The sequence below is a fragment of the Carassius carassius genome, chromosome 7 (assembly GCF_963082965.1).
Source record: "Carassius carassius chromosome 7, fCarCar2.1, whole genome shotgun sequence".
Classification (NCBI taxonomy): domain Eukaryota; kingdom Metazoa; phylum Chordata; class Actinopteri; order Cypriniformes; family Cyprinidae; genus Carassius; species Carassius carassius.
In genome coordinates this window covers 36,315,440-36,329,995 of record NC_081761.1, presented here as the reverse complement: position 1 = coordinate 36,329,995, position 14,556 = coordinate 36,315,440, and the positions used below count along the sequence as shown (strand labels likewise).

Genomic DNA, 14,556 nt, shown 5'->3' with positions numbered 1-14,556 from the left:
CTCTGTGTGTGTGTGTGTGCGTTTGCACAAATGCATGCTGTATTTATGCTGTGTGTGTGGACATAATAATGAGATGATATTGTCCATCGCTCAGATGCTGATTTACTCCCACATGCAAGAACAAAGAGAGTGTTTCTACCAGCACAGATGAGAGTCCAACAACAGCACAACACACACAGACGCTCCTCAGACACTGTAAGTACTCAAGAAATTTCATCTCGCTAAATCATTTCTATGGATTAAACCTCTGAATTGTTTGTTGTTGTTGTTGTTGTTGTTGTTGTTGTTGCTGTCAGTTTAAGCAGTTTAAGAGTTCAATAAGATTTCTTTTTTAATGGAAGGGATTTTGGTAAAATTTCATAAAAAAGTTTAATTTGTTAATATTAGTTATTAAAACATTGTTAACAACTACTTCTAAAACAAATTAATCTTAGTTAATGGAAATATCATTATTTAGTTCTACATTATTAAAATCAAAAGTTATATTTGCTAATTTTAATTAATAACCTGTAACATGAATTAACCATGAACATTTTGTGAACTAACATTAAAAATATGAATAATCATTGTAATAAATGTATCACTGTTACTTAAAACATTAGCTAGTGTTAACCTCTAGTGTTACTGATCGATAGTAGTTTCTCTACTTAAAGAGTTTCTTACTTAACCCTCATAGTGAAATTCATAATTTTCAAATTATGATGTTATGATGTTTGAAATTAATAGAAATAATAACTTTACCTAATTATGCCAGAATTATGAATGCATAATTTTGATTAAATTTGTGACTTAACTTATTTTGGGATTTATTCAAAGCAAGAAATATAAACAGAGTAATTTTTAAGCAATAGTTGTGTTGAATAAAGCTACCCAGAGGACTGGGTTTAAACATTTAACCAAGACCTATGGTCAGACCATATATTTCCCAGCACTGGACCACAAAACCAGCAGTCATATAAGGGCAATTAAAAAGAAATAAATAAAAATAATGATGTATTGATTTATTAGGATAGGACAATATTTGACCAAAATACAACTATTTGAAAATCTGGAATCAAAGTGTGCAAATAAAATAAAATAAAATATTGAGAATATCTTTATGAAACATGATCTTGACTTCATATCCTAAAGATTTCTCACATTAAAGAAAAATGTATAGTTTTAACACATACAATGTGTTGTTGGCTACTGGCACATATTTACCCGTGTGACTTACGACCAGGGTCATATTTATATTACAAATATTTTATTTACCAGCAGAAATGGTACTGCGCACATAATCATTGTCATTTTTATTTTATTTAATTTTATTTTATTTTAAGGGAGGATCATGTTATTTTTATTTTTTTTGTCTAACCAAAAAAAATCATTGTCTTCTGCAGAGTGAATCAGTGTTCGGTTGACGATCAGTCATGGCAAACACAGGTCTTCAGGTGATGGGTCTGGTCCTGGGCGTGGCAGGCTGGGCGTTCGGGATCCTGGTCTGTGCTGCCCCCTGGTGGCGCGTGTCGGCATTCGTGGGGGACGAGCTGGTGGTGTCTCAGGTGCTGTGGGAGGGGCTGTGGATGACGTGTTTGTCACAGTGGGGCCGTCTGCAGTGTAAAGTCTATGACTCCGGCCTCGCCCTCTCAAGCTCCGCCCAGATGTGCCGCGCCCTGTGCGTGCTGTCGCTGCTCCTGTGTCTGCTGGCGCTCCCGCTCTGTGTGACCGGGCTCAAGTGCACCCGCTGCCTGGGGGACGCGCACGAGACCAAAGCTCGGCTGGTGCGGGTCGGTGCCCTGCTCTTTGTCGCGGCTGCGTTTTTCTTCTTTTTGCCAGTGTGTTGGACCGCGTATGTCATAATACGTGATTTCCACGACCCGAACGTCGCTGCCCCACTTAAACGCGAGCTAGGATCGGCGCTCTACCTGGGATGGGGCGTGACTGTGCTGCTACTGGTGGGAGGGGCTTTGCTGTATTTAGGCTCCGCCTCCCCTGGAGCTCCAGCCATGCCTGTTTTTGGAAAAAGCGCCAAAGGAAACCCTCCGTCCACAGCAGAGAGCAAACCTGAGAAAGTCTTTGTGTAAGAGAGCGTAAAAGACTCAGCCTGGATAAACTGTGTCCTAGTGCTCATCTAGAAGCCTTAATCTGCAGGAATATTATCATGTATTCACTGTTATGTCATTCAAAAACTGTACGCTGTTTTTGTTGTTCCATAGACTTTATGCAGCTTATTTATTTGATTTTAATTGGCTCTTTATTATCCATTTTTATGTACAATTGTATTTGCCCTGCTGAAGAACAAAAAAATACAGCTAAACCCAGCTTACACTGGTTGGCTGGTCGGGGGTGCATTTCAAAAACAACTATGGTCGCAAGTTCTGTCATTATCAATAGACTTCAGTGGAACTTACGACAATAGTCAGCTAATAAAGCTTATGGGGAGAGCAGTTGAAACAACCAGCTAAAACCAACTAAGACCAGCTAATCAGGGTTTTTTTTCAGCGGGTATATCAGTAAACTAACAGTTTATTCACAACACACAGAAACATTTATCAATGATGTTATGATACTCTTATGGTACTTTTGAAAATGCTTTTGACAGCTTGTCTTCGTGTGGAAAAGAGCTGTCTGGTGCTTTTTTCTGAATTTCTACTTGTACTAGAATGATTAACTTTTGCTTATTATGATATAATGGTGTATGAGATCCTCTTTATTTCAAGAAAGTTAAATTGCATTAATAAATCGGAATCTCTAATTCAGTCTTACATTGAATCTAAATACCTTTCCAAGTCTTTGGCGACTAACTTTGATTTCTGATGGATATTTTACATGCTATATTAATTTAGTTACTCTAATTTTGTTGTATCACAGCCTCACATATTGCTCGTGTCATTTTTTTTCAATGCTCAGTATAATTAATGTTTATCTCATTTGGTTTATTTATTGATGTGTCACTGAGTATTATTTGTCTAATAAACCTAATAGAATAATGTAGGTTGATGAGTGTTGCCTGGACATGCATTGCATGCGTGTGTTAATGCGTTGGCAGGGATCACGCGACACAATAACAGAATACAGGACAGGGACAATAAACAGAGAGTCCACTGTTGCTCTGATGATGTCACTATACTGGAGGATGTGTGGCATATGAGCTCGTATGAGAAAAAGACACCATCAGAGGAGGAGGAATTCATCAGCATCCATACTTCAGAGACATTAGTGACCCCCGCAGATAGAGCGGCATGTTAGCTGGCTCTAAACTGGGTTAATTTGTAACCCCTGATGTTAACACGTGTATTCCTGCTACTGTCCACAAGAAGACAGTCAAACCCAAGCCTCTCATTGTGTCTTACTCACCTCACAGTGTATGGCTGCCTCACCTTCAGTATAGTTATTTGGATGATTTCACCACTTTAACATTAATTGAAGCTGTTGTTGTTGTTGTCTAATTATTTTTACCTCCCTTTTACATTTAATATTGTCAAAGCATCAATACAGATTACTGATACGTTGACAATATTGTATCAAGTAGTAGGCTGCTTTGAAATTTAAGAAACAGACAGACAGACCTAGATTGTTAAAATGTTATTGACCCTAGAACACAAAACCAGTCCTAAGTAGCACAGGGATATTTGTAGCAAAATCCAAGAATACATATGGGTTTATATATATATATATATATATATATATATATATATATATATATATATATATATATATATATATATATATATATATATAAATGCCAAAGTAAATTGCCAACTGTCAATATATAAAAACTTAATTTTTGATTGGTAATATGCATAGCTACCAGCTTCATTTGGACAACTTTAAAGGGGATTCTATCAAAATTTTTATTTAGTCATTCATTTATTTATTTATTTATTTGCATTCTAAAATTCCAGATTTTCTCAGTAAAATAATCTCCTATCCTAACAAGGCATGCATCAATAGAAAGTTTATTATTCATCTCTTTTTTTTCAGGTAGTTTTGTGGTCCAGGGTCATATATTTGTACATTATAAATTGGCATTATAAAGAGATACCAGTTCAGTCAGTTACATTCACAGTTGAAGTGGATAAAAACCTTTCATGAAAGTTGTCCTAAAACCAAAACAATACTAGTTCTTGTCTTAGGACAACTTTGATTAACTTCTTTGATCCACTTCAGATGTTGGCTTCTGTAAGCAGGCTACTGTCTCAAGAGCAGACGTTTATTGGTTAACTGCAGCTCAGTTGTGTCAGTGCAGTGGCTCCACCCCGAAGTTGCGTGAGAACGAGGAAGTGTTCCTTCTTAAAGTGACAGTGCAGTGATTTAGCGCACTCTATCCAGTATCTCAGTGTATACTGTCTCTTTAAGAGTCCCGAGCTCGCTCTCAATGAACGCCGAGCAGTCAGATGCATGCTTCTCTCTTTCTGTGTGTATTGTAACGCGTGTGTGTCAATAGGAGGTGGATCTGGCGCACCGGGAGGCCGTTCCAGATTCCGCGCGAGCAATTGGCTGCTCGTGAACCTTGTTTGTCCGCGGTCACGCCTTGGTCACGCACGCCACGCGCTCGGGATGTCTCGTGCTTATCGGGATCACCGGTGCGCTTGCGACCTCACGGAGTTTTAGCGAGATCATCCGCACACTCGGTGCGCACTCCGCACTGCGCAGCTCAGGTTAAGAACCAGAGAGAGAGAGAGATTGACGGTAACCGGAGAGATGGCGGAGCAGCGGATGTCGCGCTGGTACTTCGGTGGGATCGCGTCGTGCGGAGCCGCATGCTGCACGCACCCGCTGGACCTGCTCAAGGTGAGAGTGACAGACCAGACGCATCTTCACCCAGCAGGGTTTGGGTATGAGTCAACAGAAAGGAGTTTATCATTTGGACAATTCATAGTTAGACATATATTGCTCTTTCGCTAACCTCCAGAGCAATATATCGGTCAGACCGATAATTCCGATCATATCTGTCCAATTTAACACTTTAAAATAATATAAACTTGCTGACTTTCTTGACAAATTGTAATGAATGTTTTACGTAAAACGAATTGGGCAATACTATTATTAAGAATATCAACGTCATCATCTTTGAAACATGTGTCACAAATTCTGCCGATAGCCATATCAATGCGTGATGAATATTTTACGTCTGGTAAATTAGGTAAATAACATTTGACCATTTTGATAACAGCAGCATAATATTATTTGAATGAAGGTTGTCTGTTTAGTATGACGGCGTTTTAGTGCAATGTAAAAAAAAAATAATAATAATAAGATTACGAGATTAAAGTCAAATTATTTTGAGAATAAAGTTGTAATATTTCGACTTTATTCTCAAAATATTTCGACTTCATTCTCATAGTAGGCATATAACAACTTTATTCTCGAAACATTTTGACTTTATTCTTGTAATCTTCTCTACGTAATCTACGTAAAACAGATTACATGGCTGTATTAACACTAAAAGTTTGTCTGTTTCAAAATATAATCAATATTTTATGTCTGATAAATCAGAGAAGTGGTTTGTCCATTCTAAAATACACTGACAGTCTCGTCAAATTAATATGATTGTTTTATGTACAGTCAATTTGACAATTTGTTTGATGTAAAATTTTATATTTCAGTGAATTTTGGTGAAATATTGTATAAAATAAGTGTTTATTTAATTTAAGCAACGTTATGTGTATCTAATTTCCTAAAGTGAACTAATATTGAGATATTTTGCCTGTCAGTTATAAAAAAATTGAATTTAAGTTTGTGATCTGGTTTGGGGTCAGTTTAAAACAGTCTCATGTGATGCCCTATGTAATTAAACCTAATGAATGAGTGTGTAATCACATTATAACAGGACGGGGGTCAGGTCCTGAAGTCCTCAAGCCGCAGTGAAGGACTTTACAGTCACAACTTTGTTCTAGTTCTCAGAAACAGTTATTTGGTCTTTTAATAGAGCTGGACGGGAGTCTTAATTGTTTTCCAGAGCTATAATTATGTGTTTCACATGCATGCTCTAAAAGAAAGGCTGCAAATGTTCTGTATGCGGTACGTTTATATTAAAGGCCAGTGGTATTTTAGGATCAGCTCCTTCTGTGCTTCTTAATGGGACATGAACCGTACAGTTCACTATCATGCCATAACATCAAATACGTGTGTATGTGAGTGAGCTGGCAGTCCATGCATGCTTTTGTGTAGATTCCTCATGAGTTACAGAAGTGTGTGAGCAGCACATGTCTGCCATCTGCGTTTGTGTGTGTGTGTGTGTTTGTGTGCACATCCAGTTCAGTCCGGTTTGGTGGACTTTGATTATTTTGTCTTGCTTCATCCTTCAGTGCACCTCTGCTCTTAAGAGCATAGTCGTACTCTGGTTTTCCCCCAAAAGTTTCACAAAGAGCAGGTATCAGGTGGCCTGTGAATGAGACGACCATGAATGAACTCAAAGAAAGAGAGAGAGTTACTGAACAGTCAGTTCTCTGCTAGCTGAGAGACCCCCGTCCCGTTTGTATCCTCTGTCTTAAATCGTCTGAGTGCTCTCTTGTTTATCTGTGATAACACACTGAATTATCTCCTGTTTGTCTGCTCTCCACTAAAGCCAAAACAAAAGCCACAGATAAGTGCCATAAAACCACACACACACACACACACACACACACTGACTGAAGCCAAAAACAGTTGTGAAGAGCTGCTTGAGACGAAGGTCACCCTGCAGAGATCTAGGTTAAGGAGAGACAGTCTGAATGCAGTTACCTTTGTGTGTGCTCAAATCATCAATACAAGATTCAAGCCTACTTCTGCATGTGTACATGATCTTGAGATTGACTGTTGAGTCACACATGCACCGCTGCATTAATAAATAATTACAGTGTTTGAGCAGAAAGACATGTGACGTTATTGTTGGTGCACTGGTGTGAGCGACCATTGGCCTCTGTTCAAACATCCCACAGAGAGAAGAGTGTGTGTGTGTGTGTGTGTGTGTTTGTAAGATTTTGTTACAATCTGTTGCATGTTGCAACACGTACTTATTGCTCAAGTGAGCATAGTATAATCAGATTCGACACGCACTAGAGCTAAAATCTCAAAATTAAATTGAGTACAAGTGACAGTACAGACATTTATAATGTTACGAAAGATTTCTATTTCAAACAAATGCAGTTCTTTCGAGCTTTGAATTCCTTAAAGAATCCTGAAAAACAAAATGTGTCACGCTTTCCACAGAAATATTGAACTGTTTTCCACATGGATAATAATAAATGGTTCTTGAGTATTAAATCGGTATATTATACTGATTTCTGAAGACCACGTGACACTGAAGACTGCGATCACAGGAATGGATTGCATTTACAAGAGATTCACATAGAAAACAGTTTGTTTAAATGATAATATTTCACATCATTACTGTTTTTATAAATGCAGCATTGGGGAGCAGAAGAGACACTTCGAAAGCTATCTCACAGACCACAAACTTTAGGAGGATTGTTGTAAATGTTGTGGTGATGAAGATGTTGATGGTGTTGACAGGTGCACCTGCAGACGCAGCAGGAGGTGAAGATGAGGATGGTTGGCCTGGCCATGCACGTGGTGAAGAACGACGGTGTGCTGGCGCTCTATAACGGCCTCAGCGCCTCGCTCTGCAGACAGGTCAGATCAGATCAGATCCTGACCCCAGATCAGCTGCATCTGGAAAGGGGCTTGTTTTTCATGTCTGTGGGTTGAATAACCACTTCAATAACGTGATATTTAGCCCCTGAAAATATGAACAAAATGAGCGGATACTTGGTTGGACACATTCTCCAAATAAATCGACAGTTAAAGTTCTAATAATACTGTAATGTAGATTAAATGCAGCTGATTAAAGGTATTTTCTAGAAAAGAAATGGCATTTGGTTTTGTGTAACAACATAAATATATGAAACACAGAAGCTGTAATACATTTGATAGAAACCTTAATTAAGCAGCTCGACAGGTTTCTTTTACTAAAGTGGATATAGTGAGGTGAGGTGTTGCCTAACACACATTTTTGAACCGTTAGCTAATCGACTGCGCTGAATATATCAGAAACTCTTCCTGAAGTACATGAAACAGCAGATCTTCGGTTGAAGTGAGGGATTGAGATTGTTAGTGTTTACTGATCGAGACACAGGTGTGATGCTAATGAATCTCTCTGTCTGTCTCGTAGATGTCGTATTCTCTCACCAGGTTTGCCATCTATGAGACGGTCAGAGATGTGATGGGCAGCGGCGGTCAGGGACCCATGCCCTTCTACCAGAAAGTGCTGCTGGGAACGTTTGGAGGTAAAAACACACACCACTGCAGAACAGAGCATCACCAAACACCTCCTGATGAACACCATCACATATCTAAAGAGGGCAGTTTTGGATTTCATATCTATTTTTTAAAGAATTGCAAGATAAAATTTGAGAAAATTTTTCAAGATGCTGCCATGGCATTAAATAAATCTATACTACTGCTCGTAAATATGTCTGTGTGGTTTGTAATGATTGTTGTAGCCGTTTGGGATGTTTTATCTGAACCCTGATGTGTAGATGTAGACCTGCTGTGCTTGACTCAGACGCTGTGTGTTTCTGCACAGGCTTCACCGGCGGCTTCATCGGGACTCCAGCGGATATGGTCAACGTTCGGTGTGTATCGTGAGGTTTGTGATTGTGAGTGTGTGTATTGTGAGTGTTTTTCATGATATTGATCTCCACAGGATGCAGAACGATATGAAGCTTCCCGCCGAGCAGAGGAGAAAGTGAGTGTGTGTAGATCTAAAGACAGTCCAGACGGTCATGACACGATTAATCTGAATCATATCTGTGTCTCGCAGCTATAAACACGCGCTGGACGGACTCTTCCGGGTCTGGCGGGAAGGTAAAGATCTCTTCAGATCATCTGGAAATGTCTGAATGTCTCTCTGAACACGTGTTTCTCTCAGAGGGAACCAGGAAGCTGTTTTCAGGAGCCTCTATGGCGTCCAGCAGAGGAGCCCTGGTCACCGTCGGACAGGTGAGACCGCAGTGCATGATGGGAATCAACTGGAAGTTTCTCAGTTTATTGCGGCTGTGAGCCTCTGTGGACGATGGCCTTTGTCAGATGAAGTGTTCATGATGATGAAATGACCCTGACTGTGTCTCTCTGTGTCAGCTGGCGTGTTATGATCAGGCCAAGCAGCTGGTGTTGGGCACAGGACTCATGGGAGATAATATACTCACACACTTCCTGTCCAGCTTCATCGCTGTGAGTATCGGAGCCTCTGATTGGCCAGTCATTGCTCATTCGTGATAACTGAAATTTAAAATTTGCATAAATATGTGCATAATACATTTACGTGTAAATGTATTTTATATTAGTCTTATAATATTTTATAATTATTATTTTTATAGTTTTACATTCATATATATATATATATATATATTACATTTTTTGTTATGGATAAATATATAACTTCTATCTATATATGCATGTAAACATGTAAAAATGTATATGTATGTGTTATATAAATTTGAATTTAAATATGTATTGTAAAATTATTTATTAAATATTTGTACAAATTTGTTTACATTAAGTTATTGATAAATTAATTGATACAACTGATAAAGTAATCAATAAATCATTTTAATTTGTATTACATTTATAAAACAAGTTCATAAATATGTGCATAATACATTTGTGTAAATCTATTTTATAAAAGTCCTATAATATTTATAATTTTTTTATATAGTTTTACATTTTATATATATATATAAATATATAATATATATAATTTATAAATATTTTTTTTTGTGGATAAATATATAAGTGTAAATAAATAAATGAAGATATTAATGTCGTGACTTTCTCTCTCTCTTCAGGGGGGTTGTGCGACGGTCCTCTGCCAGCCGCTGGATGTAATAAAGACCAGATTGATGAACTCTAAAGGAGAATACAGAGTGAGTTTCCTCTCTTTCTGATTGTTATCGTCTCATTATCTTTACTGCTCATCGATCAGATGTATTTTTGTATATTAGGGTGTGATTCACTGCCTGACTGAAACTGCCAAACTGGGACCGCTAGCCTTCTACAAGGTACCAGATTCGCTCAATTACGCTTCATTTATTCATAAAACACCGAGATCGTTCTCATTCCTGATCCCTCCATCCAATCACACGACAGGGTTTAGTTCCAGCCGGGATCCGCTTGATTCCTCACACGGTCCTGACCTTCGTCTTCCTGGAGCAACTGAAGAAATACTTCGGCATCAGGGTGGTCAGCTGAACTTTGACCTCTTGACCCCTTCCCTCTGGCCTCCTCTTGAAGCTGCTCTCACTTCCACAATATTAGTTCTGGAAAATCTCACATTACTCAATCATGACCAACTCCACAGTGCAGCCAGATCAACATCTCTGAACAGTCACTCTTTTTCTTTTATTAAATTGTTTTGTTCGGGTGAGTAAAATCATGACAGAATTTCCATTTTCACTGAACTGTTCCTTTAAGACACAAACAAAACAGTCCGTATTGCTTTAAGATTTTTAAACGTTGCTGCATTCAGTCTGTATGTATTGTTAAACTTTTTTAATGGTACAAATTCTATATTTTTGACTCTTTGCTGGGTTCGATTGACAGAAGGGTCAGGGGTCACAGAAAAGCTACAAGGGGACAGAATTAAAACAAGTTTTACTTTTATAACCAAATTGTGGAGCATCACAGAAGAAAATAAAACAAGACACAGACTGATGGGGACCCAGTAGTGTATCCTCAATGAGAACGACCAGCACTTCTGTACTTGGTGCTATGCTTTCAGTTTTCATTATATTTCCGTTCTTTTTGTAATATTTCTGCTGGAAAACTTACGATCGGCACTGATCTGCGACTGAAATATTGTCAGATCTGCTGTAGTTTCTACAGATGTGCATGTAGTTGTTTTAGTGTTGAGGTAATCAGGGCATTTAATGAGTTGCACAGATTACTTGTAGTCATTCTGTTTTGTGCTTAGGTGCTGAGAATATCTGGACTTATCCTAAACTAAGCATATAATAACACCGAATTAGTGCAAATGTAATTTAAATGTATTAATTTAGCCTAAGTTGTTATATTACCATATTGGTAGATGCGTCAAAACAGACCCTTTTCTGTTGTTGTTGTTTTAACACGCTAATAATGACACTGAACACTGGAGAAGCCTGATCTCTCGGTGTCCAGCAGAGGGCGCTGTGGTGCACTGAAGGCGCGCGCATGCGTGAACGCGCAGAGCCGCTTGTGTGTATCGTTTTTTCAAGACAGTATTTCCGGGTACAAACAGTTTGTTTTCTATCAATTTATTTGTAGCTTCTAGCTTAGGGGTTTAAAATGGAGGTTTGAAATGGTTGTTGCTTGAAGTGAGTGACATTGAGCTGCTTTCAATCTTGATAAAAAAGATGTGCAAACTAAGTAAGATATAAACTGGTTTAAACTGTCTTTTCAGAACGGTATTTTGACTAAAATGAAAATGTATGGAAATAAAAGTACTAACACAAGAAAATCAGGTGCAATTATTTTTATATTTAAATGTTTGTATTCAGCTCATACATTTACTCAAACTGAAATGTAGGTTTCCCTCCATTTGAACACTGGATCACGCAAAGTTTCTGCAGAACTGACAGAAACACAACTTCCGCGTTGAAACCACCAGCTTTCAGTTTCAATTTTTGTCAAAACTGCGTGCAGATGAAACACACGAAGAGAAGCGTAATGGAGCTGTTACACGCGTAGGTGAGTAGAAGTTAATGATCGCGTAAACTGATCGAAACTTGCACAGAACTGCAGCACGTGTCTGTCAATGTTCAATCTGATACAAGTCAATGTTTAGATCGCATCTAACACGAAGAACAACAAACGTGTGAACAAACTGCAAGTTCTGGCCTATCTGTCTATCTATCTATCTATCTATCTATCTATCTATCTATCTATCTATTCTTACGAAAAAGAAGTTTATTCGAGTGTGCTCTTAGTATACTTCTTAAACTAAAATAGTAAAGTATGCTTTTAGTTTACTTTTTATGTACTCCCTCAGAAATATACTTAAAATGACATTTACGTAAACTTGACTTATACTTACAAAAATTATTATTTTTTAAATTGATTGATGAAACACATTAAAGTGTTTAAAAAAATAATGCATGAAGCTTGAATAAAATGTTTTTGTTTACAAGCAGATGATATCTTTGTTCTTTCTTTGGATGTTTTGTATGTTCAGATATTCATGTAACAAAATATATACACATTCAAACCTAAATTGGGACATAGTAGTATAGTAGTATGAGTAAAGACTCAGCTGTACGAATTGAGATTGGGAGGTCATTCCACCAGCTGGGCACAGTCCAGGAAAAGGTCCGTGAGAGTGATTTTGAACTTCTTTGGGATGGCACCACAAGGCGTCGTTCACTTGCAGAGTGCAAACTTCTGGAGGGCGCATAAGATTTAACCAGTGAGTTTAGGTAAGTTGGTGCCGTGCCAGTGGTCGCCTCTAGGCAAGCATCAGTACCTTGAATTTGATGCGAGCGGCTACTGGTAGCCAGTGTAACCTGATGAGGAGAGGAGTAACGTGAGCTTTTTTCGGCTCATTGAAGACAACCCTCGCTGCTGCATTCTGGATCAACTGCAGAGGCTTGACAGTACATGCAGGAAGAGCCAGGAGAGCATTACAATAGTCCAGTCTGGACTTGCAGTAATTGCAGTACAAACTACAAACATAGAGGTAAACTAGTAGTGTACTCAAAGTTTGCTACTGTTATACTTAAAGTATACTTTTATATACTAGAAAGTGGGCCAATTTAGTCCCAAGGATAATTAAAATAGTACACTTAAAAGTAAACTACTATTTGTTATTTGTATACTTGCTACATGAAGTATACTTAGTAAAATAAACTTGAAGTATACTTTTTCGTAAGGGTATCTGTCTGTCTGTCTATCTATAGATCTCTCTCTCTCTCTCTCTCTATATATATATATATATATATTTTTTTTTTTGTTTTGTTTTTATGTAGCCTATGCCATGACAAAAATTTGATTTGTGATTGAACATTTTAATTTACATTAATAAGGAGCAGAACAACAGGATATTGTGCTGTTAAGGCTTTAAATAGCAGACCAGTAAACATGCAGATCCATGTCTTTAAAAGCACAGAGAGATCCACTCGTGGTCCAGACGCTCAAGATGAGGCGAGGAAGCATGTCTCATCCTCCACAGTGTAAGTAATTCATGCCAACATCCATCTGTCTTACCCTGCACACATCTGTGATGTCCATGTCTCTGTCTGTCCTGTAGTATCAGAGCTCAATATTGTGCTGTGGGGTCTGACTGGAGCAGGGAAGAGTGCCTCAGGAAACACCATCCTCGGTGGAGACAGAAAGACATTTGAAGAACATCATTATTTTACGTCTGAGACCAAAACCTGTGCATCAGCACAAACAGTGGTGGACAGACGAGCTATCACTGTGATCGACACCGTGGGACTCTCTGACACCGCTGTGAAGATTACAGATGTGCAGACCCAAATAGAGCAGATAGTACAGAACACACCGCTTGATGTGTTTCTGCTGGTGGTCAAACTGGGTGAGACGTTCACAAAGGAGAACCACGAAGCTGTGAAGAGAGTCCAGAAGAAGTTTGGAGCGAAGGTCTTGAAACACACAATAGTGCTCTTCACTCACGCGGATCAGTTACATGAGTCAGTCGAAGATCATCTGGGAGACTGTCGAGCGCTGCGGTCAGTAGTCGATCAGTGTTCAGGAGGATTTCATGTGTTTAATAACAAAGATGGAGATCGAGCTCAAGTCACCGAGCTTCTGGAAAAGATTGAGTCTCTGAGGAGGAGGAATGGAGACAGGAGATACACTGAGCAGGACTACAAGAGGACTCGGAGAGATCTCTGGCTCAAGAAGTGTGACGTCTTCGTAATGATAGCTTTAGGAGCAATAGTGGCAGTTTTAGCTGGAGCAGCATTAAGAGAAGGAGCTGGAGCTGGAGGAGCAGCGTTAGAAAGAGCAGATGTGTTGAGATCTGCAGGAGTTGGAGAAGCAGCTATGATGATGGCCTCGGCTGCACCACGAACAGAACCAGGAGGGTTACTGGGAGCAGCAGGGGGTGCAGCTCTTCTGGCGGTGGCAGCTTGTGCTGGACTCTACTTTCTGGCAAGAAAATATCTCTCTAGAGGAAATGATAAGAGTGACTAAAATACACTAGCATCACGCTGTATGTAGCATGAGTAGAACGAGCACGTTTGAAATAAACACATTCACTTTCACTGTGGAGTCGATGAATAGTCAAGTATGTTTTTTTCTTTTGTAAAATATTGTATTATACTATCCTGATGTCCGGAGGGTTTAGTGAAAGCTGAATCTGAAAAATTCATCATTACAAAAATTGCCAATGCAAAAAGATCTGAACCTGGTCTGAACTGAAATTTTAACTATTTTGTTCAAAAAGAAGATTTATGGAAATAAAAGTAGCTTAATCAAGATGATTTCATTCACTAGCCTATATATCCATCATCACATGTATAATCCATCAACCCCTATTAAGGTCAAAATAAACTAGTCTGCGTATTAGTTCAAGGACAATAGGCTACAGCTCTT

General features: G+C 38.7%; 3 protein-coding genes across 3 annotated transcripts; all 3 read left to right on the top strand.

The window, feature by feature from the left end:
- Positions 1–2,317, top strand: LOC132143214 (claudin-9-like). Its single transcript, XM_059553352.1, has 2 exons — positions 1–195; positions 1,383–2,317. Exon 2 carries the CDS (start codon positions 1,413–1,415, stop codon positions 2,064–2,066), a length of 654 nt encoding a protein of 217 aa, XP_059409335.1. The 5' UTR covers positions 1–195; positions 1,383–1,412; the 3' UTR covers positions 2,067–2,317.
- Positions 2,318–4,366: 2,049 nt separating this feature from the next.
- Positions 4,367–11,461, top strand: LOC132144096 (mitochondrial dicarboxylate carrier-like). The gene is made up of 11 exons (XM_059554838.1): positions 4,367–4,776; positions 7,480–7,599; positions 8,138–8,252; positions 8,552–8,600; positions 8,672–8,713; positions 8,789–8,832; positions 8,897–8,967; positions 9,106–9,198; positions 9,813–9,890; positions 9,969–10,025; positions 10,114–11,461. The coding sequence occupies exons 1-11, from the start codon at positions 4,687–4,689 to the stop codon at positions 10,213–10,215; spliced, it is 861 nt and encodes a 286-aa protein (XP_059410821.1). The 5' UTR covers positions 4,367–4,686; the 3' UTR covers positions 10,216–11,461.
- A 105-nt stretch (positions 11,462–11,566) lies between these two features.
- Positions 11,567–14,225, top strand: LOC132144095 (GTPase IMAP family member 9-like). The gene is made up of 3 exons (XM_059554837.1): positions 11,567–11,691; positions 13,023–13,169; positions 13,247–14,225. Exons 2-3 carry the CDS (start codon positions 13,088–13,090, stop codon positions 14,152–14,154), a joined length of 990 nt encoding a protein of 329 aa, XP_059410820.1. The 5' UTR covers positions 11,567–11,691; positions 13,023–13,087; the 3' UTR covers positions 14,155–14,225.
- Positions 14,226–14,556: the final 331 nt, after the last annotated feature.

Coding starts and splice junctions, on each gene's coding strand:
- LOC132143214 (XM_059553352.1), top strand. CDS start 1,413: ATGGCAAACACAGGTCTTCAGGTGATGGGTCTGGTCCTGGGCGTGGCA.
- LOC132144096 (XM_059554838.1), top strand. CDS start 4,687: ATGGCGGAGCAGCGGATGTCGCGCTGGTACTTCGGTGGGATCGCGTCG. Junction 7,600..8,137: donor GCGCCTCGCTCTGCAGACAG/GTCAGATCAGAT, acceptor TCTGTCTCGTAG/ATGTCGTATTCTCTCACCAG. Junction 8,968..9,105: donor CCCTGGTCACCGTCGGACAG/GTGAGACCGCAG, acceptor TCTCTGTGTCAG/CTGGCGTGTTATGATCAGGC.
- LOC132144095 (XM_059554837.1), top strand. CDS start 13,088: ATGTCTTTAAAAGCACAGAGAGATCCACTCGTGGTCCAGACGCTCAAG. Junction 13,170..13,246: donor CATGTCTCATCCTCCACAGT/GTAAGTAATTCA, acceptor TCTGTCCTGTAG/TATCAGAGCTCAATATTGTG.